The following is a 26,647-nucleotide window of genomic DNA, read 5'->3' on the forward strand; positions in this document are numbered from 1 at the left end:
CTTGGGATTCTGATAGCACACTCACTTAGCTTTTCAATCTCTTGAACAAGCCTCAGTCCTAACCTTCATACATTTATCATAAACCCCTGGCTTCTCCCCCGACCAAGTTAAATAGAATTCTCTTCCCCCCAACAAGGCAACCAAAGCTAATCTGTTCTCTGAACTCATTTTTCACTATATTCCTTAGAGCCCACAGTCAGTGTGGTCCAAGAAAGCCGTGGTTGTAACTCCAGCTATATCCAGAATCCATACGACCTACCTAGGAACAGCCATATTCCTGGTCATTATAACCTCCTCCCAGTAAGACAGAGTCCTGCCAATGGGCCGTCCCAGGACAAGCAGTCTTGAGGGTTAAGCCTCTCTCTTGCAGTGCGCTCTGCTGAATGTTCTCTGACTCTCTGAAAGAAGACAATCCCTTGACTTGAAATAATGGTACCGACTGATTCCAGCTGCGTGTCTGTTATAACGTTCACCTGGAACTAAAGAAGAGCTTCCAAGTGGGACTGGGGTAACTGTTCAAAAGGTCCGTTCTCAAAAGCAAATTCTACCGCCCACCCACCCCCAACCCCAAATGCTACGGATTATATAATCTTTTAAAACATTTAAGATAAAGCTACTCATCAACATCAGCTAAATATATACATATTAATATTTATATATTAAATTATCTGAAACATGATGCTTAGAAAGCATGTAGAATAGGTTTTACCAACTTTCCTAGGAGTAAAGGGGACTGGGGAGGAGAGGGGATTACTTTAAAGCACCTGAAATGTATATGTGCTTTTGGTTCCTGTTACCATCACTTATCTGTTTTATTACCTAAGATAATTAGTACATGGACACAAACTATGCTAATATCAATCCTAAAGTACCTGTACATATATGTCAGGTCAATCAAATTATAACTGCCAAGATTACAGAGTTTAGTATACAGTCTAATGCTGACAACTTCAATTTTTTAAAATAAGACTTTAATGAATACAAATTAACTTTCCCTCTTCTGCCCCTGCTGGTAGTAGGAGGAAAAAAAAGTTTCCAAAGTGCAACAGCCTCTTTCAGTCAAACAATGATTTCTAGGCCAGCTTTACAAAATCTTGCCAATTCAAAGTTCAAGAACATTGCAAGCCAGTCCTGGCCTTGTCATATCTCCTGAGTCCATCCAACACCTCAGTTATTCCATGTGAAATGGAACTCTGAGATGATGCCTTTAAGCAAGCAGTCATAGACTGGTAAGAATTAAACATCCCTAAAAATGGTTATTCGGCCTCCCGAATTTATTTGGTTGGCATTCCTTGACTCAGAAGAGTCCATGCTGTCAAGCATATCTTCATAAATCTTGAGCTTGATGTAGTATGGAACCTAAAAGTGTAGAGGAAATTAGACAAAAGTGGATATAGGAAGTTTAAGTTGTTTTAAGTACATTATGCTTTTTGATGGAACTAAATGAAATGATCAAAGAATGGACTGTAATCAATTGCTATAACATGATGTAAAAACTTAACATATAAGTATATGAAGTACTTCTACCTTCTAAGCACCACCTACTGACATGGCCAAAAATGTATTACAATGAGCTAATGCTCCAGATCCCAGCATTCAGGTGTATCTATACTTCCACTCTAATGAATGTAAGTAAACTGGGGCTCGGATGGGTCAAAAAGGAGCCTCTCCCAAGCCCTAAAGAGGACCTCCTCACAAGAATTAAAGACCAAAAGGGCAAAGCAGGGAAACTAATGACCACCCTATACCAACTCCATTCTCTGATTAACAGTCCAGGCAGTAAAAAAATACTTCCAAAAAGGTATACAGAGGAGGAACTAAGTGACTGTAAATGACTGCAAAGCTGGAACAGCTGCTACAGGAAATGTGGGCGTTCTGAAGCCCTTGATACACATTGGAAGTCTGCCATGGAACCCATTAGTTTGGGCAATAACCAGCAAAAGCAAGAAAATAAATAAATGAGTAAATCCTCCCTCCCCCACTTCACTCAAGGCTTAAGCAAATTTTATCGTTAGGGGAAAATATAATACTTACATGAATGCTGCATGTATGCATGGGAGCAAGTGATCAGCAATAGCAAATTTACTTTCAAAAAAAGCCTTATTAAAATATAAATACTAGAAAATTACTTTGTAGACCCAAGTAAATATTTCTCATACATATGTAGGAAGAAATAGAGATAAGAGACTTACCTCAGTATTTCAGGGCAGCAAGTGCTCAAATATCTTTCTCAAGTAAGGATCAAGAAGCATGGTGAAGTCAGATCAGCAAGGAGAAACTTCGTCTCAATCCCAGGTTTTATTTTCTTCCCTTAGCCTGCATGTACAATAACTGCTGCCTGGCAAACTGCAAACAAGCACTCAAGTTTCGTTTCACCTCTTTTTTGCCAAGTATCTTCTGGCAAAATTCAGCAAGAGGTGGCATGGTGGAATTGCTAAAGCACTGGGTCGAGATTTGAGTGTTACTTGTCCTCTCTGGGTTCCTTTTTTCCCCATGTATTGAAAAAAAGGTAGAAGCAGAGAAAGGTAAGGGAGTTCTGACAACCCTTCAGCTCTAGCATTCTATGATTTTTAAAGAAATGTAATACAACTCAAATCAGGCAATACAGTGAAGAAGGGAAAGGCAGAGGGTGTGATTAATCTATTGTGGCAACAGCTGCCTTCACTTATCTAAAAGTTACTGGTAAAAGACATTCCAATCTAACAGAGCACCTACTAGGAACTTCTGTCTAGCACTGTCACAAATAGGTTCATGGTCAACCTAAACATGTGCACTGTGCATTTTATTGGCAACATGGAAAAATCTGTTCAATTATTTTACAGAAATTAAGTTTTTACTCAAAGTGATGTGCATACAATTCAAATGAATAAGAAAAACACAATTAGTGTACAATAGCATAAGTGCAACTATGAAATGGCAATACTTTTTTAAACACCCCAGATTTGTAATATATTTGTTCACTGTGCAGAGGGATCGTACCTTGTACAAAATAAAATGAATTTCTCAAACTAATTTAACAAGAATGCCCACTGTTGTGTTGCAAACTGAAAATGGGTCTATAATCTACACCTTAGGTTTAAATGTAGAACTAACCTACATTTTGCGTGGTCACTCTAGGCAGCAAGAAAAGTGAAAATCATCCCAATAGATGTTTGAAAATAAAGTGAAAAGGTTCTATCAAATTTATAACAAGAGAGTCTCTTCCTTTAAAGTAATGAATGGGAGCAACACATTCTTATTCATGTACAAAAATTATTGAAATATCTCACACACATCAGTATACTCAAATAGAGAATTTCTCTGCTTTCACAAAGATCTGGACTCAAAGACAACTATTACAACTTGTGCTCAGCTCCAGAGACACAAAGGTACTTCTATGGAAAGGAATAAAGGCAAGTGTAAGGGCCACCTCATTAGCATAAGTGCAATGAAGAGCTGTCCACCAGAAGTTATCACCCACTACAGTACTCTGGGTGCATCTGTTTTAGGACCTTTTAAAACATATCCTTGTGACCTAACTGGTAAAGCAGCAGCAGAATTAATTTTGTAATAAAATACATATGCTAAAAAATAGCTTACTGAATGCATTCAGTGGTATAACTTTAAAATTTCTCCCTTATACTTTCAAAGCTTTGTATGTAATCCTCATACTTAAGTCAAACTAAAACCTTTCAACTTGTCAGTTCACAAGGTTTACATGATACTCAAAAGTTATTTCCACTTAATAAAATGTCTAACCAAGAACTTTTGCTATTTAGAGACTAAGACTCATTCAGAAAAGATCTAACAGACAATCCTTAAAGGCCAGGAGGCTAGGGCTTTGACATCTGAGTGAAAGACAAAACATAATCAAGGGATATAAGGCTAATAAAGGTATTTACTGAGAATAATAGTGCTTTAAGATTATGACTTACGAGGCTCAGAATACCACCCAATAGCATAAATGACAACCAAAGGCGGCAGGTTGTGCACTCAATCACTGCAAGTTGTGCACTCAATACAGGAGATTCAAGAATGATACCATTAGCCATTCATCCAGCCAGAGGGAAGACAGAAGAGGCCCAATTAATCTGTATGTGGCAACAGAAGATGGAAAATCTTTCTCAGAAGGGATGGATGACGGATACATAAGGGATTCATTATACTATTATTTATACTGTGTATAATAATTATATATTATTTATGTAATAATTTTATGTAACAATTTTTTAAATGTTTAAATGGTAAAATTCTCAGACTATAGCCCCCCCAAGCTAAACTAGAATGAACCCTAGGATTAGCCCCTTCACTCTTTTAGATGGTCCTTCCTTATTGTTCTGACACAGGGTTGCAGGAAGGATAAATATTAGGAATATAAGTATGAACAAAGCACTTTCCCTACCCTTGTAGATCTTACAATGTAGCAATTATAGAAGGGCAGGGATAAATAGAGGACCCTGGTGATTAGTCTGATAGTGATTATACATTTTCTTCCCTGACCTGCAGAGCTAGAAAGACTCTGAGCAGTGGTCCAACAGAAACCCAGAGAAGGAGGAAGCTCTGGTCTGCAGCGCCGGTTGTCAGATTACCTCCTTATTCCAGTTTCTGCCTCCCAGGCCATTGTCTAGCCCAGCAGATGGCCCTCCAGAGCCTTAGGAGTGAGTGCTAAAAGCCATACGCTTATTCATTAGGATGCGGATAACAGGGTCTGAGATTTTGTGGTTTGGGGCCAAGGTTAAGTTCTACTGACTCAACCACAGGAAAGTAATCCTGTTGCCTATTAATTTTCACCATCACTGGTACTGATAACATAGTAGTTGACAGCCAATATACATGACATCTGTGCCAGGACCTATCAATTCTATGCTTAATAACATTAAATAATTCAACTCAAATGTTTACTAATAATTAATTACTATCCTAATAGACAATGCCATTTATATCATGTGTGTGCACACATAAACCTATACACTTGGATTTAATCATTGGTTCTATTGGTGGAATCAGTCCATGGACTGATCTACCTTACTAGATTCCACTTAAGAGATTAAAAAAAAAAAATTAAACACAAAATGTTTTTAAAGGTTCTCTCTCCCAAACATGAATATATTTCAAAGTATATATTAAAAGCCAGCAGAAGTTTCTTTTAACAGTAAAAGCCAAAAAACAGCAGTTCTCAGCTCACAGTTGACATAGCAGCCCCTCAAGTGCTCCTCCCCCCTTAGTACATATGGTACTTTGATGCATATTGTTGAAATTGACAGTCATTTTGCAAATGTTCTGAAAGCTTTCATCTTATTTAATGGTGTTAACATGGAAATAAAGACAGCATTTTAATCAAGTTATTATAAGACCAAAAACATCTTGCAAAGTATACACATGATTTTTACTTATCTATTAAATTTAAATTTTAGTTAGAATGCATAATAATTTGGCTCTAGTACCTGAAGAAAATATTCATTCATAGAATTACTGAATTAAGGCTGGGATAAACCCCAGAAATGGTCTAATCCAGTCCCCTCATTAACTGGAAGTGAGGTTCAGAGATAAAATGACTAGAAGACCTGTGACTAAGATTCCAAGTCTTTCTCACCCAGTCCAGTGCTCTATTATAGCTGCCACTTTCAATCTTTAAACTCAGAATTTAGCATACTTTCTAATATATGCCTAGTATCAACTTCCTTTCAAATATTCTTTCTCTATCCTCCAATTCAGCTTTTAGGAAAATAGATACCATTATCTCTCAGTCTAATCCTAATGGTCTCCCTTACATAAATTGTAATGATATTAGCATTCTGTATTACTTTATTGTTACCATCAGCCTCCCACAGTTTCTTTAAGAGATTAGAATGACAACTCCAGTTTATTCGGCGTATTGTATAGATGAGTGAAAAAGGTGACCTGTCAAATCCCAGGAAGGGATGCAGCACCAGGACTGCTCCAACCAGGAGAACAAAAAGCAGCTCTTTAGCACTTGTTTGACTGTTATGCTAACCCACTAAATGTTGTGGGGAAAGAAGGTCCTTTCATTGTTCATTTTTTTTCACACAGGGAATAGATATCCTTATGCACAGTCCTTATGCAAAATTCATATTTTGTTTTGAATTTTTTTCTCAGGCTTATGATGTTTGTGAGACATCAAATAACCAGCCTCCATTTTTCTCCTCTGTTTAAAAAAAAAAATCTCCAGAAATTGAAACCTAACAGGTTGGAGTAAGTTCTTAATTATCCACCCAGCCTTTGAGTTATTCTGCTTCTGGTGTTGGCCAAAATTGTCTAAATAGTAGAGCTTTTTTTTTCTTTTTAAGGTAGATGGAAGAGATTATCACAATAGCTCAAACCACTGAGAGGGTTTGCATTTTGTAAATATAAGTCACTGACGACAAAAATTAAGATGTTTATTTCCCCAAGGACGAAATAAATATGACTAGCTCTGATGGGCAATCCAAACTCAAGAAGTCTAACCTTCCTGCAGAACCCTCTGGCAGAAGACACCAACTAGCACCCCTCCTTAGAATTACAATTTAGCATACTCAGTGCAATGGCTAAAGAAACTTACCCTTACAGAGTAACAACTACTATTAGAGAGAAATCATAAACAGCATTTTAGAACAATGACATACAAGTTAAAATCAAGATGGCTAAGTGACTTTTCAGGACAATGCAATAGGTTTTTTAAAAATTCAAAGTTAAAATAACTGAAAAGCAAGGTCAAAAAGCAAAATACTTCTAAACTACCTTGAGCCCTAAATTGTCATAATATTTAAAAACTTAATGTTTCTTACTTGAGACAGTCTGTCTCCTGAGATACTATTCAGAATGAAGACACTTGTTGAAATGCAATCAGATTCATTTTCTACTACTACTTAAGGTTTCTTGGAATTCTCCCAAGATCCAACCATGCCCAAGGCAACATTAAGTCTACATCTGGTAAAAATTCAAAGTTACTTTATTCATTTTCAATTCACTACCTAGTTTCTCCTTCTCTTAAATAATTTTGTAAAAAATTTACTACCAATTTTGAGTAAAATAGTGATGGAGCCTCTTCTTGGGTCTGGTGACACTGTTACGTACCAAAGTACAGAGATTACTTTCCTAATGTTTTTGGTAATATTCAATACTTTTTCCAAGAACAGCATAATTGAACTATATGTCTAAAATCAAAGCTGAATTCACACAATGATGCCTCCAATTCAATTGTTTACTCTGTAATCCAAGGACCTATGCTCTTACTCATCAGAAGCAAATATTCCATGGCTACATCCAAAGCACTCAAAGGAAAAATATAATCTGACAACATAAAGAATAGTCCCCCTATAACAGTTTATTAGAATGTGAATATATTCCAAATCAATAACTAAAAAAAAAAAAAAATCAAGTTACAAAGCATGCATAAAATACAAAGTAGCAATTTACAAATAGATAGTAGTATCTTCATAACCAATACACCAAAATAATAAAACGGCTACAGAGAAAAACTAAATTGACTAATCACAGCAATGCCTTCCGTGCGCCCCACACGTCATGAGCACCGCAAAAGACAGAAGATTAACTATGAAACATAGTAATCTATGCAAGCCCACACACATGTATATTTTGGGGATATTCCACCATCCTGAATTGTATCACTTTAGTTGACACAACTTGTAGAACACTTCAGTTAAGTGCTCAATACTACCACAAGAAAACAAAACTAAATATTAGTGTGCACATTTCTGAATGAGAAATGAGTTGCTCCATTGATTTCAATAATGTAGTGGAAGAAAACTTTCAGGTTTGTACAATGCCTAAATGCATTCTATTTAACTCAAGGTACTATTTCATCTTGCGTACTAAAAGAATACATGCCTTTAAGTGGTACCACTTGAGCAGAAATTAACCTCTCACTGTATTCTTTAGACATACTGAAACCAGATATTTAACTGGACTATATTCCATAATATACTGCAAAACTCAAAAATCAGCATTGTTAAAATAATTTTCCATGCCTGCTGGTGGATATGGTGATAAAACTAGGTTGCATTTCATTTACTGGAAGGTTTTAAGACAAAATTAACACTTCACCATTGGATACTAAGAGCATTAAACCAGTTATTGCCTGAGCAATAAAATGCCACACAATCTACTGCTGGGAAATTGGAGAAGTTAAATGACTTGGGCTGCCTGATTACTGTAACAGAGGCACCTCATATGGAATTCCACCAGTCTCTCCAGTTCCCAGCCTGCCAGGCAGCACTGTTTAACATATGGCCCCATAACCATACTGCTACTGAAATCATCACTGTCTTTTGTGTTTATTAAGATAATTCTTATCCAGAAAAAAGTGCCCCCCTAATCAATTTTGATGTTTACAAAAATTAAAAAACAAAATTTACTAAACTACATAACCCTATTAAGGCATGTTAGAAATTGACTTCCAGAATAATGGAAAATTTTCAAGCTCTCAAAATTCTATGTTTATAGGGCAATTCTTAGATTTATGGAAATATACACTGCACTGAGAGAAGAGTGTATTAATTATAAGCTGCTCTGTGGCAAAATGATAGCTTATTTCTATAGTCTTCTTAATTTGATTTAATCAAGACCAACAGATCTGAGCTTCAAGGGATCAAGTTATATTATGTCCTACAGTGACAGCTTCCATGATGAAAAGTAAACAATAATTGAGGAATTCAAACATTCAGTTTATTAAACTAAGGCTAGTGAAGCCATAGCATGAAAAAAAAGCTGCAGTCATTCGGGACAAGTGGGTGATTTTATAAAGCTAAAATCAAAAGACTTAAACTTAAGACATGGAAAAATTCATAAGTATGAGGAAGTAATAAAACACAAAAATGACCACAAGAATTACAAATATATTTAAGTCTCAGACCTGGGAATTGGACTATACACAGCCTTCTAGGGGAGAAGAGAAACGCCTTATATGTTCTGACAGCACTGCACCTTTGGCTTGTTTTCAGTGGTTGGTGGAACATGAATAGGAACCACATTGTTGCTTGGAGACATGTCATTTTCACGTCTGTCTGACATTTGCTTCTGGGAAACAATGCGGTATATCTCTGAGTAAAAAAAAAAGAAACAGCAACACCCGGTGTGAACAGACCCATAAATCGTTGATAAAAAAGATACACAGAGGCAGAAGTTATATTTATAAGAGAAAAAAATGCAAATAAACTGAACAGAGATTGCATATACTCAAAGTTTTATTTTCAAACAGCCACTGATTTGAGTCAACCCATTATTTCACAACAATTTCCCTTAGGGTAAGAAGAGAAATAAAGGTTTTCCATTTCAGAGGGAAAGGTTTACCAATCAGTTAAATAAATCTTGGTCTAAAGAGATTACACAGTTTATGGGCTTAGATCTAAATTTCTACCCTTACCAAAAAAACCTACATACATTGACACTGTACCACAGAAAAATATTTAAATCTGCATTATCAGACACAGTAGGTATTTCTGTTGGCTACATAGGGAAGCATACAACTTCATAAACAAGTCAAAATCCCAAAGGACTCTTGGAAAAGAAGAACGGAAAGATAATGTTTATCAGTGCCACCTGAACTAAAGTTAAACTATAATGAAATAATTATTCAAATCAAGCAACTTAAGATTTTCTATGACACTTATCAAAACTAATTGTTTAGCATCTACCTCTTCCACTAAACAAACTAGTGGATGAGGAACGTTGCCTGCCGTATCAGTAAACAAAGGATGATGGGCCATCAAGCCATCAGCCACTGCACCCACCCCCCTCTCCCACGGTGCACCCCGAGGGAATTCAGGATGGAGAAAAGTAGAATACTGGCCCTAGATAGTTAAGGTGCATATCAAAGGAGTCATTTCAATGAGCCCAGACTCTTGCAGCTTCCCATACAAAGAAAAGCCCTAAATTCATTAACTTGAGATATCTGGTTTTCTTTAATTAACAGTAATCTTTTGATGTTCCAGACTACCTAGTTTTTGTTCAAGAAACTCCTATATATCCTGGCTCCTCCCTTAACTATCTGAGAGGCTATCTGAGAGGCTGCCTCCTGGGCTTAAGTCCTCAGCAAGTCCGCCAAATAAGACATAGTTCTCAATTTTTAGGTTGTGCATTTTTTTCAGTCAACAAACTGTAAGGACCAAAACTGTATCTACTTTATTCACTGCTGTATCTCCAGCATATAGTAGGGGTTTGATAACTAAGTACACGAATAAATGTTATTAAATTCCTCTACAGCAAGTATCCTTATTTAATATATTGTATTTGGTCTTACAGTGCACTGCCTAAACGTAGCTCCCTCTGACTATATAAACTCCTTACAAACAAAGAATGTATCTTACCTTTGTTCTCAAAGTGCTCCCTCCAAAAAAAAAAAAAAACCCTCAAAAGATAAGGGAACTCTAAAAATGGGACAAACTGACATGATATACCTATTATGATGGACTATGAAGTACAATATATTCCTATGAATGACACCTATGTATTCCTACCAAAAATGTTGAAAATGAATTTATCATGAGGAAACAATTAGATAAATCCAGACTGAGGGACATTCTATAAGACAACTGGCCAAGACTCTTCAAAAAAAGTTACTGCCACGAAATACATTTAAAAGATGAGAATAAATGCTTTAGATGTGGGCTACAGCCCACCTATTTATATTAAATATATGTTAACCACCTATTTAAATTAAATAAATACAATTCAAAATCCAATTCCTCAGTCCAATAGCCATATTTTAAGTGCTCAATAACAACCCGTAGCAAGTGGCTATTCTATTCAGTACCCAGATATATAACAATTCCATCAATGCAATGTGTTTTCCTTGACTGGATCCTAGGTTTAAACTGTAAAACCCAAATCTATAAAAGACATTATTAGTACACCTGGAGAAATCTGAATATGAACTTGCACATTAGATAATACTACGTAAACAAAGTTCTTGGATATGATATACGGTATTGTGATTATGTAGGAGAATGCCTTTTTCTGAGGAGATAAAATGCTCAAGTGTTTAGTAGTAAAGTGCCATAATGCCTACAGTTTGCTTTCCAAAGATTGAGCAAAGGGGAAGAAAAGTATATTTACACATATAGAAATAAACCAAATGTGGCAAAATGTTAATAACTGAGGATTTTAGATGAAGGATATATGGGTGTTCACTGTATTACTTCTGTAATATTTGGAAATTTTTAAAATATAAAGTTATGGGGAAAAAAGAAAGTGGAATCATATTTTCAAATGTACGAACATCATTTGGATTCTAGGTTGAACTGTTAAAATTTGAGACAGGAAATTTTAATATTGTTTGGATAATAGAGGACAATAAAGAATTACTGCCAGTTTTTAAATGGTTTTGTTGTTACGGGTTTAAGTCCTACCTTTTAAATATACATCATGAAATGTTTACAAATGAAATGATGTAATATCTGGGATTTGTTTCAAAATAATGGGGGAGGGAGTAGGTGGAGGAAAGACTGGCTCTGAACTGACAGTTGTTGATGGCTACATTGGCTCATGATAATATCTTACTTTTGGTATGCTGAAAATTTTCCATAACAAAAAATTAAAGAAAAGGAAATGTACTAACTAAATTAATACATTTTTTCCAAGTTAAAAACTAATTTCCCTAAAGTTGAATAACAGCAAACTGTAATCAACTGAATATGTAAACTAACAAAAACACTGACAGCTCGTGTGCCTTCTCTTATGCTTTTTTGGGGGAAGCAGGTGGCTAAAATTTATGTTTCAGAAGGGTGACAGTGGTTCAAAGGTGAAGAAGCACCAAGGGAAAAGATTAGATTCCAATAAAGAAAGGCAGACTAGAGTTTAAAAAAGAAAAAAGGATATGCAGGACGTGGAGTCTTCATTTGGATTCTTTTCATTAAAAAGAGATGGGACCGGGGCTTCCCTGGTGGCGCAGTGGTTAAGAATCTGCCTGCCGGGCTTCCCTGGTGGCGCAGTGCTTGAGAGTCCGCCTGCCGATGCAGGCGACACGGGTTCGCGCCCCGGTCCGGGAAGATTCCACATGCCGTGGAGCGGCTGGGCCTGTGAGCCATGGCCACTGAGCCTGCGCGTCCAGAGCCTGTGCTCCGCAACGGGAGAGGCCACAACAGTGAGAGGCCCGCGTACCGCAAAAAATTAAAAAATTTAAAAAAATTAAAAATAAAAAAAATAAAGAATCTGCCTGCCAATGCAGGGGACACGGGTTCGAGCCCTGGTCTGGGAAGATCCCCATGCCGCGGAGCAACTAAGCCCGTGCACCACAACTACTGAGCCTGCGTTCTAGAGCCCGCGAGCCACAACTACTGAACCTGCGTGTTTCAACTACTGAAGCCTGCGTGCCTAGAGCCCGTACTCCACAACAAGGGAAGCCACCGCAATGAGAGGCCTGTGCACCGCCACGAAAAGTAGACTAAGAAAGCCCGCGTGCAGCAACAAAGACCCAACGTAGCCAAGAATAAATTAATTAATTTAAAAAGAAATTTTAAAAAGGGATGGGACCAGAGTGTCTAGGGTAAAGAGAAAGACAGTCATTCAATCAGGCTAGTGACTAAGAAGTAAAGATAATCATCAACTTACTGAAAAACTATACCATTCATTCTTTATTCTTTATGTTTTCTCCCTAATCCCCAACTGGAAGGCTCTTCTTTCTCAAGTGCAAATGATTAAATGTGACCCTCTACAAATTTAACTTCTTTACAAGTGGTTTTAAATATTACGTTAGGGGAACCAAAACAAAAATTATTTTGCAGGTTCTTAAATAAAAAGCAAATACTGGAAGAAAGTAAAAAGCAGAGTTCTCAGAGAACACAGAAAGGTAAATAATTAAAGAGATCTCATTACAAGGAAAGAAATTTGAGCAGTGTTATAAAACTGCCTGCAAGTACTGCATACTGTTTTGTAGAAGTAGATTATTACTACATTGCTACAGTCACCAAAAAGATGTCTGCTAATAAAAATGCCACCCAAGGCAACAAAGAAAAAGGAAAGTGCTGATCAGAAAATTAGGAGAAATTTTTTCTTTCAGTTAGAATGGGCACTAAGAAGCTACACAAGTAATTTAACATCTCTGTGGCTGCGTGTGTCACTTAAAAAAAACTTTGATAAGAAAATATAAAGCAGGTACCTTCTAGCCGGTATCTGATTAGAGAAGGTTATTTAAGTGGGGGGAGGGGAACAGGACTAATAACTTGCTAAACCAGATGCAAATATTTTCCTCTTTCAAGGGCATGTTCTCCTTTAGAACCAAATGTATGTGATATACCAATTCCTGTGCAGACCCTTTTCAAGAAGTCCAAAGGACAGGTAAGGTTAGAAAGAAAAGGAATTCTGCTTTATCGTTCTTATATCAGGATCTCCTGTATGAGATCTAAATATAAAGTAAAATATTAATATAAAATAGCTTTAAATATAACCGAGTAAAGTTAAATAAAAGACATATGCCTATTTCTACTCTAATGGAAATATGGATCAAGTTTCAAAGTAAATTCTAAGGAAGTTAAATGCAATAGCTCTAAATTGGGGAACAAAAAAAACTAAAATTCCTCAGTCCCTCCAAAAATTGTGAAAATAGCAGAGACCTGAGTTATCCTACTACAGCCTACATCAGAATTTGTTAGACCTTCTTCAAACCAACTGCTCAGGATGTAAGTTTCTTGAAGGTCAAAAAATGCTCTGATTTGACTGACACAAGGTTGCCATATGCAAAGAATCAAAGCTACTATGTCTGATTAAAAGACACTCACTACTCCAATAAAATTAATGCCTGAAAAACCCTAGCCTCACTTTTTAGAGACAATATGCTAAGTGAACTAAAATTCTTTCAACCAGGAATTCCCTGGCGGTCCAGTGGTTAGGACTCCATGCTTCCACTGCAGGGGGCACAGGTTCAATCCCTGGTCGGGGAAATAATATCCCACAAGCCACACAGCACGGCCAAAAAAAAATTCTTTCAACCATAGAATTAAGAATTTAGTCTCCATACTACAAAGATGGCTTGGACTTATTAATTACATGGAGAAACCTGGAGGACATCATCATAACCAACATCACCAGTAATTAATAAGACAAACCAATATCCTGAGCCTTCTGATATGATGCACTGAGAACACTTTTGTGGTATTCCTGCTGAAAATACATAACCAGAACTGAATCACAAGGAAACATAAGACAAGCCCAAATTGAGGGACACTACAAAATAACTGGCCCATACCCTTCAAGAAATGTCAATAAACAAAAGACAAAATGAGGAACTATTCCAGATTAGAGAAAACTAAAAAGAATTATGACAACTGAATGCAAGTATGATCTGATTACAGACTGTCTTTTGCTAATAAGGACATAATTGGAACAGTTGGCAAAATCTGAATAAGATCTGTAGCTTAACATTGATGTGGTACTATTACCTAACTCTCTAATTTTGATCAATGTACTATGGCTATGAAAAGACTATATCCTTGATTTTAGGAAATACACGCTGAAAAGCACTTAGGGATAATGGGCAACATGTCTGTCACTCTCAAATGGTACAGGAAAAAAACAGTATTATTTATATATTTAGAGAGGAAGAAAAAGAAGCAAGCAAGTGTGGTAAAATATCAACATCTGGGGAATATGGGTTAAAGGTATTTGCAAATACTCTGTACTATTATTGCAACCGTTAAGTCTGAATTTGTCAAAATTCAAAGTTAAAAGAAAAAAATAATACAGTATGGAAAATATGGATTAATAACATCCCTCAATGAACTTGAGGATGAAAGAAAACAAAGCTGCACTGAAATTTAGAGGCTAAGCAACGTATCAGGCTCACTCATGCACTAACCAACCACCTCCTAAAAATACCATCAGCAAAATTATGTCATGAAGTTACAGTCAAAGTCATGGATGTCAAGATTGGCATGGGTCGATTCTAAAAAAAGCAACACAGTTAACTTTGAAGTAACAATGGAGATACATTTTCTAATACATAATTTTGCATCTTAAAAAGTAAAAAGCTATTTTTTCTTCCAGCAACATCAAAAGACAACATAAATGCTCCCTTAATACTGTTAACACGTAAGGCAGAATTAAGCCTAATGAGAATACTGTTCTATTTCCTGTTTCTCCTATGCATTAATACTCCCACTATTATATAGAAAAGTTTAGAACAAACATCCTAACACTTGCAAAACACAGATGTCTGCTGCCATATCCAGTGATCTCTGATCCCACAGATCAACACTGAGACATTACAGGAAGCTGAGGAAATAGTGGCTATAGAGAGAGAAAAAGTGGTAGTAGTAAGTGAAGCTCAAGCCTTGTTTGCTTTCAAGCAATATTAATTAAGCAGTAACAAAAGCTTAATCAAGAGTGAATTTTAAGAGAAACAGCCAGATGTTCATCATTCAGGACAAAACAGATCAATTTTAAGTATATATCACTGCTTATTGATTAGTTCATGTTTGAACAGATCATACGTTCAACGTCACAAAATGATACACAAAATAGTTAACTGCAGATGGAAGAAAACACTTGGCCTCATTTTCACTCAATATGAGAATAAACGGGCTATAAACTGAAATCAGAATGGGCTAGAATTATAGCAGAGATTTGATAGGACATAAAAAATAACCCAACAAGGACTAACTAAAGTTTTTTCAAATGAGGTTTTTCAGAGGCCTTAAGAGACTCACAGACTTTGAAGATGATTTAATTCACTCATGTTAAGACACTGAATCTTAGGACTAGAGAGGTTCACTGGCTTTAGATACACAAGGAATGAGAGCAAAGTGATAAAAAGTAAAACCTACAGCTCCTGGGTCTCAACTGAGTATTCAACACATTGATCCAAGAGAAACCACACAAGTGCTTAAAAAGGAAAAAAAGGATTTGCAGACATAGTGCATATTCAATCAGATCTTGCTTGCTTGAAACAATCTGCAATGAAAGTTGACACAAAGATTCTAAAACAAAGCTACTGTGTTCCAAAGACTGTTTATCCAACTCTAGCACCGGTCCTTTATTTACTATTTTTCTGATAACAGAAAAGAATTCTAATAAACCAGGTATGTAAATCATCAATATAGTTTATTTTTAATGAGTTTTTTTTCATACCTTCACTGCTATTTAGCTACTGATATCAAATATTTACAATGTACCAGGGACAGCTAAGTATTTTACATGTACAAACTCATGTACTCATTTTTGGAGTCTAGAGTAGATGTCTCAATGACAGACAATTCTTTTCTGTGAGTTAGGTTATAGGGACAAAAACCTTTAAGTCACAACATTAACAGTCAAGTCAAATCATATCACAAGGTATTTATAAATACAAGCCCTTACTTGAAAGAAAATAACAGAACTCCCAAAACATATTTCAACTTTACATACGAAGAAATTAAGGGCTAGAAAGGTTAAGTAACTTGCCGAAGATTATAGGAGCTAATTAATAAGTGGAGCAGCCAGGACTAGAAACCAAGTCAGGCTTCTAAACCCATGTTCCTAAACCCTAAGTTTTATTCCCTACATTTTTACAGTAAGATAACATTTAAAAGCTAAAATCTGTTGGTCTCCAATACAAGTGCTGCATACGAAGAATAAAAATCTTCTTACATTATAATTGGAAGCTCATTTACTTAACCATTTCTCCATATATATTTTTTAGACCACATAAGATCACTATATATTAAGACTATACTCTAAATTATGAGTTCTTAAAAGTAATATACAGCGACCTCCCTGGTGGTCCAGTGGTTAAGACTCCACGCTCCCAATGCAGGGGGTCTGGGTTCGATCCCTGGTCAGGGAACTAGATCCCTCATGCCACAACTAAGACCCAGCATAGCCAAATAAATAAATAATTTTTTTTAAAGTAATATACATTTTTAAAGTACTTAAAAACAACTCACTGAAGTGCCTATTAGAGGATTAAGATTAAACTTTCAGATGAATTGTTCATTCTATTAAAGTCAGGGTAAATATGAGTCAACATAAATAAAATGTCCTCTTATTCCTGAGGTTGACCTGGTCTACACATCCACATTCCAAAACAGCATGAATTTTGTTTCTTTCCCACTACTTATTTAAACTTTTCAGTATGTAATCACTGGCTGATTTTCTCCACAGGTGACACGTTGCTTCTTATCCAATAATAGATCATGGCAGAATTTTACTTTTTGTTTTCTCATTTAAGTTTTTAAGAATATATTTTCCCTGGGTGCTTCTATAACAAATCAGAACCAAGAATGCCTTTTCTTTACTGAATTTCAAGAAGACATTCATATCTTTCCATAAATGGGATTTCAATATTTATTTTCTAAAAAGTACCATTAAGCATTGCTTTGTGCTTATGACCATGAAATATGGAATTCATGGACCAAAGTAATAACAGAAGTGAACAAATTATTTTCAAAGTATTTTTCCCACTATAAACCAGATGAATTAGGATGATTAAAGCTCAGCAAGCAAGGGTTGTTAACTAATTTTGTACTCTAAACAGGTCTTGCGATAGTAGCTCTCAAATGATAGTCATTCTCAGTGTGATTTTATAGTTTAGTGTCCTGATTAATTTGTTTAAATTTCCTTCCTAATACTTCAAATTCCCACTGGTATAATCTAAAAATGCAAGTCTTACCTGTCAAGATTGTCTGAAAAGCAGCTTCTACATTTGTAGAGTCTAGAGCAGATGTCTCAATGAATGACAAACCATTCTTTTCTGTGAGGAGACACAAAAACTTCAGTCTTGTCCAATTTTAATACAAGGGATGTATTAAAGCTTTCAAAAGGAAAGTAACAGAACTTTTTTAAAGCCCAAGACCTCCCCAACTTCTTGAGGAGTAAGAGCACATGTTACTTCCACTTTAGTAGATTAAAAATGACAGCGAGAAATTTTCACTGACTTCTTAATTAAAATAAATACTCGTTGCATCTAAATACTACCACTAGCAATGAACAACACTAGGCATAATGTAGTAAACTTATCAAATACTCAGCTAATTTCATCCCTTACTGGGCTTCTCCCCATCAACCACATAGCTATGGTATGAACGTGGGTGGGTATATGTGATTCACTCAGAATTCAGTGACTGTATTATCTGAAATAAAGCTTCTCTCCCAGAAAACTGAAAAACTGTGATAGAAAATTTTATTCACAGCATCATCAATAGTGGAAGGTCACAATTTTCACTTGTCAAGAATGTACAATGTTGCCTTCTAGTAGGCTGCCCCTACCAATACGGAGTCAGTAGATAGGCAGAGCCTCTATTAAGCCAAAAAAGTTACAACTCCTAAGCAGCTACACCCCTGTTGGTCCTTGACCACTCCCTGGGCCACTACTTTTCGGACACACATAGAACAAGCCTTAGTAAAACACGGACATAATGGAAAAACGCAGGAAGCACAGAATAAACATAGATTTCATCTACCCGTTCCAGGGAGAGAAAAGAAGACAGTATTCATAGTCAACTTTTGGCAGCAAAAACTCAAAATACTACAGTTTTAATAACTCAAAGTTAAGCAAAAGAGTTGTACAGTCATCACACACTTTCAAACCAACAATACTTGTTAAGCATTCATGTTTACCTTTCCAAAACTACTGTAACCGATTACCCTCACGGGAGGGTTATCAAAACTGCAAGAAATACAGAATCACTGTAATATCACAGAATTCATACAACTAACCTGCAAAAGCTCTTGCTTCATCTGTAGGAACCGCCCTGAGATGGCGCAAATCACTCTTATTGCCCACAAGCATGATAACAATGTTACTATCAGCATGATCTCTCAGTTCTTTCAGCCATCGCTCTACATTTTCATATGTGAGATGTTTAGCAATGTCATAAACCAATAAGGCACCTACAGCTCCACGATAGTATCTGAAAACAGAAACATGTATTTAACTATTAGAAAACAACCACAAGATGGAAGAGAACACCAGAAAAGACTAAATATATGGTGTATATATATATATATATATATATATACACACACACACACACACATATAGTTTTAAACACACTTATAAATTTTAGAATCCTAATACCAGAATTCTTTAAAGAAAACAAAACAGTACCTTTTTCCAATACCAAAAGTCAGTTAATTCACTTAGGTAGCCTATTTCACAGAACTTAAAAAACTATGAGACTTACGCTGATGTTATAGCTCGGTATCGCTCTTGCCCTGCCGTGTCCCATATCTGTGCTTTTATTGTTTTCCCATCAACCTGGATGCTTCTTGTTGCAAACTCTACTCCAATGGTGCTCTTGCTTTCAAGATTAAACTCATTTCGAGTAAATCGAGACAGGAGATTACTCTTTCCAACACCAGAATCTCCGATAAGGACAACTAAAAAGACAAAGAACTTAATGTCAGATGAATGAGGCACACACATTCACAATGCCATCATGTTTTAAAGCAAAAAAAGACAGGGCATCTGATTTTTAAAAAGGGATGAGGGTGGGGGTGGAGCTGAGTGCCCATGTAATCAATCGATAAAACCAATTTATACTTTTTAACGTGTTTCTACCTGCATAGTGACTTCCACACATCATCTTCCACACATCATCTGCTTAGCACAGATAAAGTATCCTGTCTCACACATGCAAATTTTAATCATAGGTCTACTAGGCACTGATGACAGGCTAATGCATTAATTTAACAATCAACGCTATACCAACCTTACTACCTTAGAAGGTAATAACTTGAAAGATAAATCCTAAACCAAATGAACAATTTATGATATGAAAATGTATTAGACATGAAAGCAACAAAGGATGTTAGTGCCCTAAGTATGTCTACTTAGTCTCATCAAAGCCTGGAAGACCTCAGGACTCATACCTAGGCAAAATGAAACACATGTAACACAGACGGCATCATGTTTATAAACGTTGCCACCCAGATCACAGAAACTACAATGGCCCTTTCATAGTTCCATTTACCAGACTGGCAGGAGACTAGAGACCCCTCCAAAAAGAAACACCCCACTAAGTTTAACAAGGGCCCTAGAAAGCTGACTAATAACTCTGACTTACTCTGAGTCAAAGTCAAAGCAAGGAGGGCCTACACTTTTACTTACGACTTAATGACTTAGAAAAAAAAAGGTTTGATTAGATGAATTTATTTCCTATGATTACTAAAGGAGGCAGTTTATTTACTAGCTAAATACAGTGGATTCTTTTTCATCTAAGGTGATATTACACTTCAAAAACAATGGGGAAATAGGCAGTCAACTTGTTTTAAAGCATTTCTATCTGAATTTAAAGAACAAATGAGTTCACAGGTTTACAGAATCTGAGCTTGATAACATTTTTTTCCTTGGTAAAAAATTTTATCAAGATTTCAGAAAATATTACACTTATTCCTACTGTTGACTACTAATGCTGCTTCTTAGTTCTTATTAGCTAATTGACTTAGATACCAGGACCAGATAATCAAACAAGCAAGAATAACACCAGGAATAAGACCATGCCTTACTAAAGAGACTGGTATCTGGTAGACAGTGGCAAGGGCAGTGAAAACTGTGAGAGCTCACTGCACTCAGGTCAGAGGGCAGAGTCCATTACGCATTCCTTCCTTGCCACAAGAGTGGATATAAGCTGGCCTCTGGACAGTCTTGGAGAGAGTACAATTATTAGCAAATGCATATCTTTCTGGCCTCCTCTATCAGCTCATTCAGCAAGAAATCATCCCGGCAGCAGTGACCCCATGCAGCAAAATGCATAGTTATTTCTAGTTATATAGTCAATTAGAGGTGTCAGAGGTACTGCAGCAAACACAGATAATACAGTAAATGCTTTAATTTGGATACCAGGGAAGAAGATGCTAAGGTCATGAAAGTAACGTACAAAAACAATGCACTTCCAATTTTATAGGATAGTTGGTTGATTTGTTAGTTCTCAAGGTCCCCCATTCTAGATGTGAAATGAAATCTCAGCTTCAGTAATCAAGTCCACCCTATTAGCAGGGTGTACTCACTGCTGCCTCTTAGCATAAGAGGCTGGATGTTCTGCTGAGGAAAACTCCTTTGAATCTTTTCTGGCCCCATGCTAGCACTGAGGTATAAAAGCCTCACTTGAAGTGGGAATAGCAAAGAAGGGAAAAACCAAAAAGCTGAACGTTTCTACTGCATAGGCACTCAGATACATCAGATATATCGATTTAGAAGCCAGTCATTTAGTTTAAAGCCAAAGAGCAAGACATCTAGAATGATAATGCCTTTGGAAAATAAATAAATAAATAACTCAAAGAACACTTTCCCCATCCCACAAAAACTCTAGTACTTTCAAATTTTGGTCTCTTGCCTTTCAACCTCCACTTTAATGATTATGTTCATTATCTCCCCATCCTCAAATCTTTACGCCATCATAAAAATATTTAGTGAGGGCATGTTTTCCCCTTGATATAATCAATTAATTTTAACATAAAATTAGTACCCTTATCTGAAAATAATTCAAGATTCATGAATACTTTATATAGTATAAACTAGACATGGAAAAGGCTGACAGAATTATGACTAGCAACTTCTTAAAGGACTGTATTTTAAATGACAACAGAAAGTATTGGTTTTTTAAGAATAGCGCTGCCAAGATGATGCTGAGAAATGACACACTAAGGAAAGCTGCTTCTATTCAGTTGCCAAAAGAGAAAACACACCAAGAAAGGTTATATTTAGGCTCACTAAAAAATAAACAAACTAGAATGGATTAAATTACCTAAACAACAGAAGAGAATTTACTGGTTATAATTAAAAAAAAACAAACCAAAAACCCGAAAGTTCATGGACTCAGACTTAATTTCTAATCAAAACAGTTTCTCTCATTAAGATGACAATACTTAATTGATTTTTTTAATGAGACAAACTATATGATCACATCCTATAGTTCAAGAAAGGAATTTGAAGTTTTTCCTATACTTCCTAACTAGTATCTTAGGTTAAAAGTACTTCCACTTTAAACATTTTATAACTATAGCCATCTACATAACATATATATACGTGTGTAAGCATAAATTAAATAACAGCATCTGTATATGAAACATGTATCACATTTCTAAAATAACCTGATAATATTCATTACTACTTGGTTAACCTCATCTGCTGAATTTTATGTATCATCTCTAATATCTGATGCTAAATTTGGTTCATTATATATCAAATACTAGGCTGCTAAATGCCATAAAAACAGAATATACATATTAACTGACCATTATTTAACAGAAATTTCCAACTCTTCAACCACATTTAGTTTTACACACTCTCTTGCAAACTAACGTACTGGGCTAAAATTTAATTCAACAAATCAACCATAGTATCTCAGACCTAAAAGTTATCACCTGAAGGAGTAACTGACAATTTTCATACTGGCTTTTATAAATAAACTTGGAGATCTTTCTACTCTTTCAACTATTCATAGTCCAACCTCACCAAGAGTCTTTAAAATTCAATAAGGCTGAAGTAGACAAGTTTTTCTAGATTCAGCAGAACCCAAATTGCTCAACCAAAAGTTGTGAAAGAAAACCTATCAAGATGCAAGACAGCAAAGTTCCTATGGCAATCAGCTGATGGTTAATTACTACTGACCTTCAATGAGACTGAAAAGAAAATGGTGTAGACTATGTATCCAGGTATTTTCAGAAAATGTGACTCTGACTGAATTGGTGTCTACCACAATATTTGTAAACAGGAACTATGATTGATTCATAGTTCATTTATGTGTCCCAAAGGGCCTTAACCACATTGTGTGTAAATATTTGTGGAATTAAAGTTTTTAAAATAAAAAGTCAAGTTTTAAAAAATAAAATTAATTCCCCATCTCCACCAAAAGTCTCACTGTTGAACTTAACTAAAGATTAATGTTCAAGAACAAATACATAGTTTAGAATAATGCTCCTGCTCTCCCCACATTACATTCCCACTTGGACCACTCCATCCTACACCAACCAAAATATTCCTTCATTTTCAACTGGTTAGAGTTACAAACTAATTTACAATTCCCTCAACTCTTAAGTTTGCTAGGTAAGCATTCTTCCAGCTGGACAGCTGCAGCTCATCTCAGGGAATAAATCTATGTAAGAATGAAACCATTTAAAATGAAATTATTGTTGCTTCACTTTAAATTATAATTGTATAAATAAGAAATTGGCTATATAATCATCACAGAAGTTAAAAAGTGACTCATATCCTGTAAGAGCTTTAAAAAAAAGTGGAAATCTTTCTCAGCAGAATTTTTAAAACACCTTATCAAACAGCAAAATGTACAACACATGAAACCATAACCTATGGAAATATAAAACACTTTAGGAGGTCCTAGTTTTAAGTTTCTTTACTAATACTTAAATGCTCTTACAGTTACAGATTCAGGTTTAAAAAAAAACCCAGTGAGAACCATAGTAACTTCTTTCACATTATTACCATTTATTGAGTCCTCACAGAAGCTAAAATTTTACAGTCAGTCTCATTTAATTCTCACAACAGCCCTGAGAGGTGTTTTTTTTTAATAGATGAGGGAACTGAGGCTCAAAAAAGTCATCTTTCCAAAGGTCACAAAGCAAATGTAAAACCTGAGTCACTATTTGAACCCAGGCCTGTGTGATTCCAAAGCCCTGTGCTCTCTCAATCATTGTTAGTAGGATGGTCTAAACCCAAGGCTAAGTTAAAATTTCTTAAGCCAATCCAGGATACTGAGTATTCTTCGTGAGAAAATAACTGGCTTCTACAACCAACATTCAAGTTCTAAAACAAACAGGAGAAATACTCTGATAGTCTATCTCATCCTAAATTACTTACTTCAGAAGTACCTAGCTGCCCACTGCCCCTGCACCCGCACCTTGTTTAAAAAAACAAATCTCTCTTTAATGACTAAACCCCAGTCTCCAGGGTCTCACTTAAGTAACTGCACCAGACCTCAGATGCCTTCAGTCAAGTGTGCAAACTAATCCATGTTTCTTTTTTCTATTTGTAAAATGCATTAAGTACCCTCTTCTCCATAAATGCCTTTCCACTATCAGGGTAGTGGGAGTGGATACTGAAGGTACTCACCCTATATAAAAATTTCTGACCCAGAAGAATAAGTGGTGATAAGGGCATATCATCTGCTAGTGTGCCAAGATTTGCAAAGTATTCGTAAAGCAATGTTTCCTGCTTGTTTAGTCAACCATTCTTAGCACCCAGTGGCAAAGTCAGAAACAGTCACCAAGCTTAACATTCTTTTTAAACTCCACCCTCCACTGTAAAGCTTTAATAGCAATGGCTTCTTCCTCCTTGGTAATGATCTTTGTTCAGCATACTACTGATGGCTGCCCTCCTAATTCAGGAGCAGAGAAAGACCATCAGAGAGAGCGCATTCATCCAACAAAAAAAGCATTTAGTGTACTCTTCTCTCAATGAAAACTGTATCCGTTATTTTTGTTGATTAAAAAAAAAACTATTTGGATTCTTTCTGGACTAACCAATAATTTTTTTTCACTCCCCACCCTCCAATATGTTTTGTCCAAGTGCACTACATGTTTCCCTACCTTATGAAAAATACTTAATTTGACCAAAGAGCACGCAACTTCCCCATGCCGCTCCCCCCTCCACCTCTGGGAAAAGGTATGCGGCCAACTAGGACTCTTCCTTTCCTGTTCTAAAAACACCAAAAGGTTGGATCCTCCCAGTGTTGCAGCAGGAAGCAACCAGTCCACAGCGATAAAGAAATCTAGTATTTGTGCAGCGCACAACCTTTCCTGCTCAGGAACTGGGCCTTCAGGTCTGGCAAGGATAACAGCCACCACCCATCCGCAACCCCTTCTCTCGAGCAGAGTCAAGAGCTATCCCAGGCTGTCTGCCGCTGGGAAGGGAGGGTAGAAGAAAAAAGGCTAGGTGGCAAGTCACATCGGTCTGCCGGGTCACTGCGACAAGTGCGCGCGTGGGTGCTGGGACGATCCCTCCTGCCCTACCCCCCCCCCCAGCGTCGGGGTCGCACACGAGACGTGGGAGAGCTCTTCAACTATCTGGGGAGGGAAGGCAGAGAAAGAGCTACCAATGCTGGGGGCAGTGCGAGAAGGTTACTGACCGAGAGAACTGTGGGGCGGGTGGGGGTGGGGCCGCCGGCCCGTGCGGCTTTTAACCAGGGCCTGGCCCCGGTGATGGAAGAAGAATGCTAGGAGAGGCGTCTGTCCGAGGGGAGGGGAAGGGGCCCTCCCGAGAGGAAAGGGCGGCGGATAAGAAAAAGACCGGTACTGGGAGCTTGCGTCGAGGGAAAGGTGAAGAGCGGAGGGAAGGGCCTGTCAGAGGGGCTCAGGGAGGGTGTATACTGAGGGGGAGGGGGCGCTCAACCCGAAAAGATGGACGGTGGGAGGGGCGCCCCTTTGGAGGGGCCCTGGAACCCGGGGAGGAAGGAAGGCGATTTGGGAGACAGCAGCCGGCCGCGAGAAGGGCGCAGGGTAGGGTCTCTGAGGCGTCCTCAGGCCTCTGGGGAGGTCGCTAAGAGACCGCTGTGTGGTGAGGATCCCCTCTGTGACGGGAGGGAAAGGAGCTGAGCTAGGAGACCGCAGGACGAACCGCACACAGAGGAAGGGCTGAGGAAGGCCGATCTCAGGGCAGGGGCAGCCCGCGGGCGGGTCCCCCGGGAGTGTCCTGGGCCCCCGAACCGGGACTCGGCGGAGAGTTCGAGAGCCCGTGGCCTCACCTTTGAAGAGGTAGTCGTACTCGTCGTCGCGGGTGCCCATTGCGCGGCCGAGAAGCGAAGGGGCGGGAGCAGCAGTGGTACCGGTGGGACCAGGGGGCGTCGCTGCAGGGATAAACCGAACGCCGAGCTTCAGCGGCCGGACCCGGTAAAGAACCCCTCCCTGCCGCTACGCCACTTCCGGCAGGCCCCCGCCCCTAAGGGGAAGTACTTCCGGAGAGGCGGTGCCCCGCCCCTGAGCCTAAGAAGGGCGGCGCTCTCGCGTTTCGCTTACGTTTTCAAATTCTCGTCCCCCACTCCCCCGCACCTCGGAAGGCTCTGAGCGTATACTGAGCCCTGGACTCCCGGCTGACCTTCCTAGCGGCTGCTCTCCGCACTTAATGGTCTCTCCCTCATTCCACGCGCCGCCATGCCGCGAAGCGGGGCGCTGGGGAGCGCCTCGGCACTGCCTCTGGCGGTTGGTTTGTGGATGGGGGCAGGGTTCTTTAAGAATTAGAGAACCGAAGGCGACATCGTGAGCGTGGCGGTTCCATGGTGTAATGGTTAGCACTCTGGACTCTGAATCCAGCGATCCGAGTTCAAATCTCGGTGGAACCTACACCGTTGGGTTTTTATGTTTTTTTTATCCTGGCCACGCTTTTATAATTCATTTACTTATTCACTAGGTGACTGTACACCTACGGTATATGTGTCCTTGAACTAAGTAGGGAGAGAATGTCACAAAATATTATCTTTGCCCAGGAAAACCACATACCTTTCCCTTTTGGATTCTGTACTCTGTCACCTAGGTATCTCCTAAGTAGCCTCTGCTCTTCGCCTTTTTTTTTTTTTTAACCTGGGCCCTCTTCAAAAGCTTCCATGAAAGCTGATTCCTTTTGCTAGAATTTTCAACCTCCAACTTCATTCAAGGGCAGGCACTTCTCACTCCTTTTCTCCCGAAATCTCTCAAACCTTCTCCAGACGTCATTCAGAGAACCTCGCCCACCCTCCTCATCAAGATTCATCAAGAACTTCTTGAACCCTATTTGTCATCCTCTAAGCTA

General features: G+C 37.8%; 2 protein-coding genes and 1 non-coding gene across 10 annotated transcripts in view; 2 read left to right on the forward strand and 1 right to left on the reverse strand.

Annotated features, from left to right (window-relative positions):
- The window catches only part of MEGF11 (multiple EGF like domains 11), a 425,478-nt gene extending 417,166 nt beyond the window's left edge, over positions 1-8,312 (forward strand). For all 8 annotated transcript variants that reach the window (XM_049705891.1, XM_049705896.1, XM_004276215.4 and 5 more), the window contains one exon: positions 188-8,312. In XM_049705891.1, coding sequence (XP_049561848.1) covers positions 188-348 — 161 coding nt within the window. In that variant the 3' untranslated portion in view covers positions 349-8,312. The remainder of the gene's footprint in view (positions 1-187) is intronic.
- Positions 7,284-25,772, reverse strand: RAB11A (RAB11A, member RAS oncogene family). Its single transcript, XM_004276213.4, has 5 exons — positions 25,608-25,772; positions 19,092-19,287; positions 18,625-18,818; positions 17,579-17,659; positions 7,284-9,038 (listed from the first exon to the last, which is right to left on the reverse strand). Exons 1-5 carry the CDS (start codon positions 25,645-25,647, stop codon positions 8,899-8,901), a joined length of 651 nt encoding a protein of 216 aa, XP_004276261.1. The 5' UTR covers positions 25,648-25,772; the 3' UTR covers positions 7,284-8,898.
- A 357-nt stretch (positions 25,773-26,129) lies between these two features.
- On the forward strand, positions 26,130-26,201 carry TRNAQ-CUG (transfer RNA glutamine (anticodon CUG)). The gene has a single exon. It is a non-coding gene; the product is annotated as a tRNA-Gln (tRNA).
- The last annotated feature ends 446 nt before the right edge of the window (positions 26,202-26,647 follow it).

This window comes from Orcinus orca, chromosome 2 (assembly GCF_937001465.1).
Source record: "Orcinus orca chromosome 2, mOrcOrc1.1, whole genome shotgun sequence".
NCBI lineage: Eukaryota > Metazoa > Chordata > Mammalia > Artiodactyla > Delphinidae > Orcinus > Orcinus orca.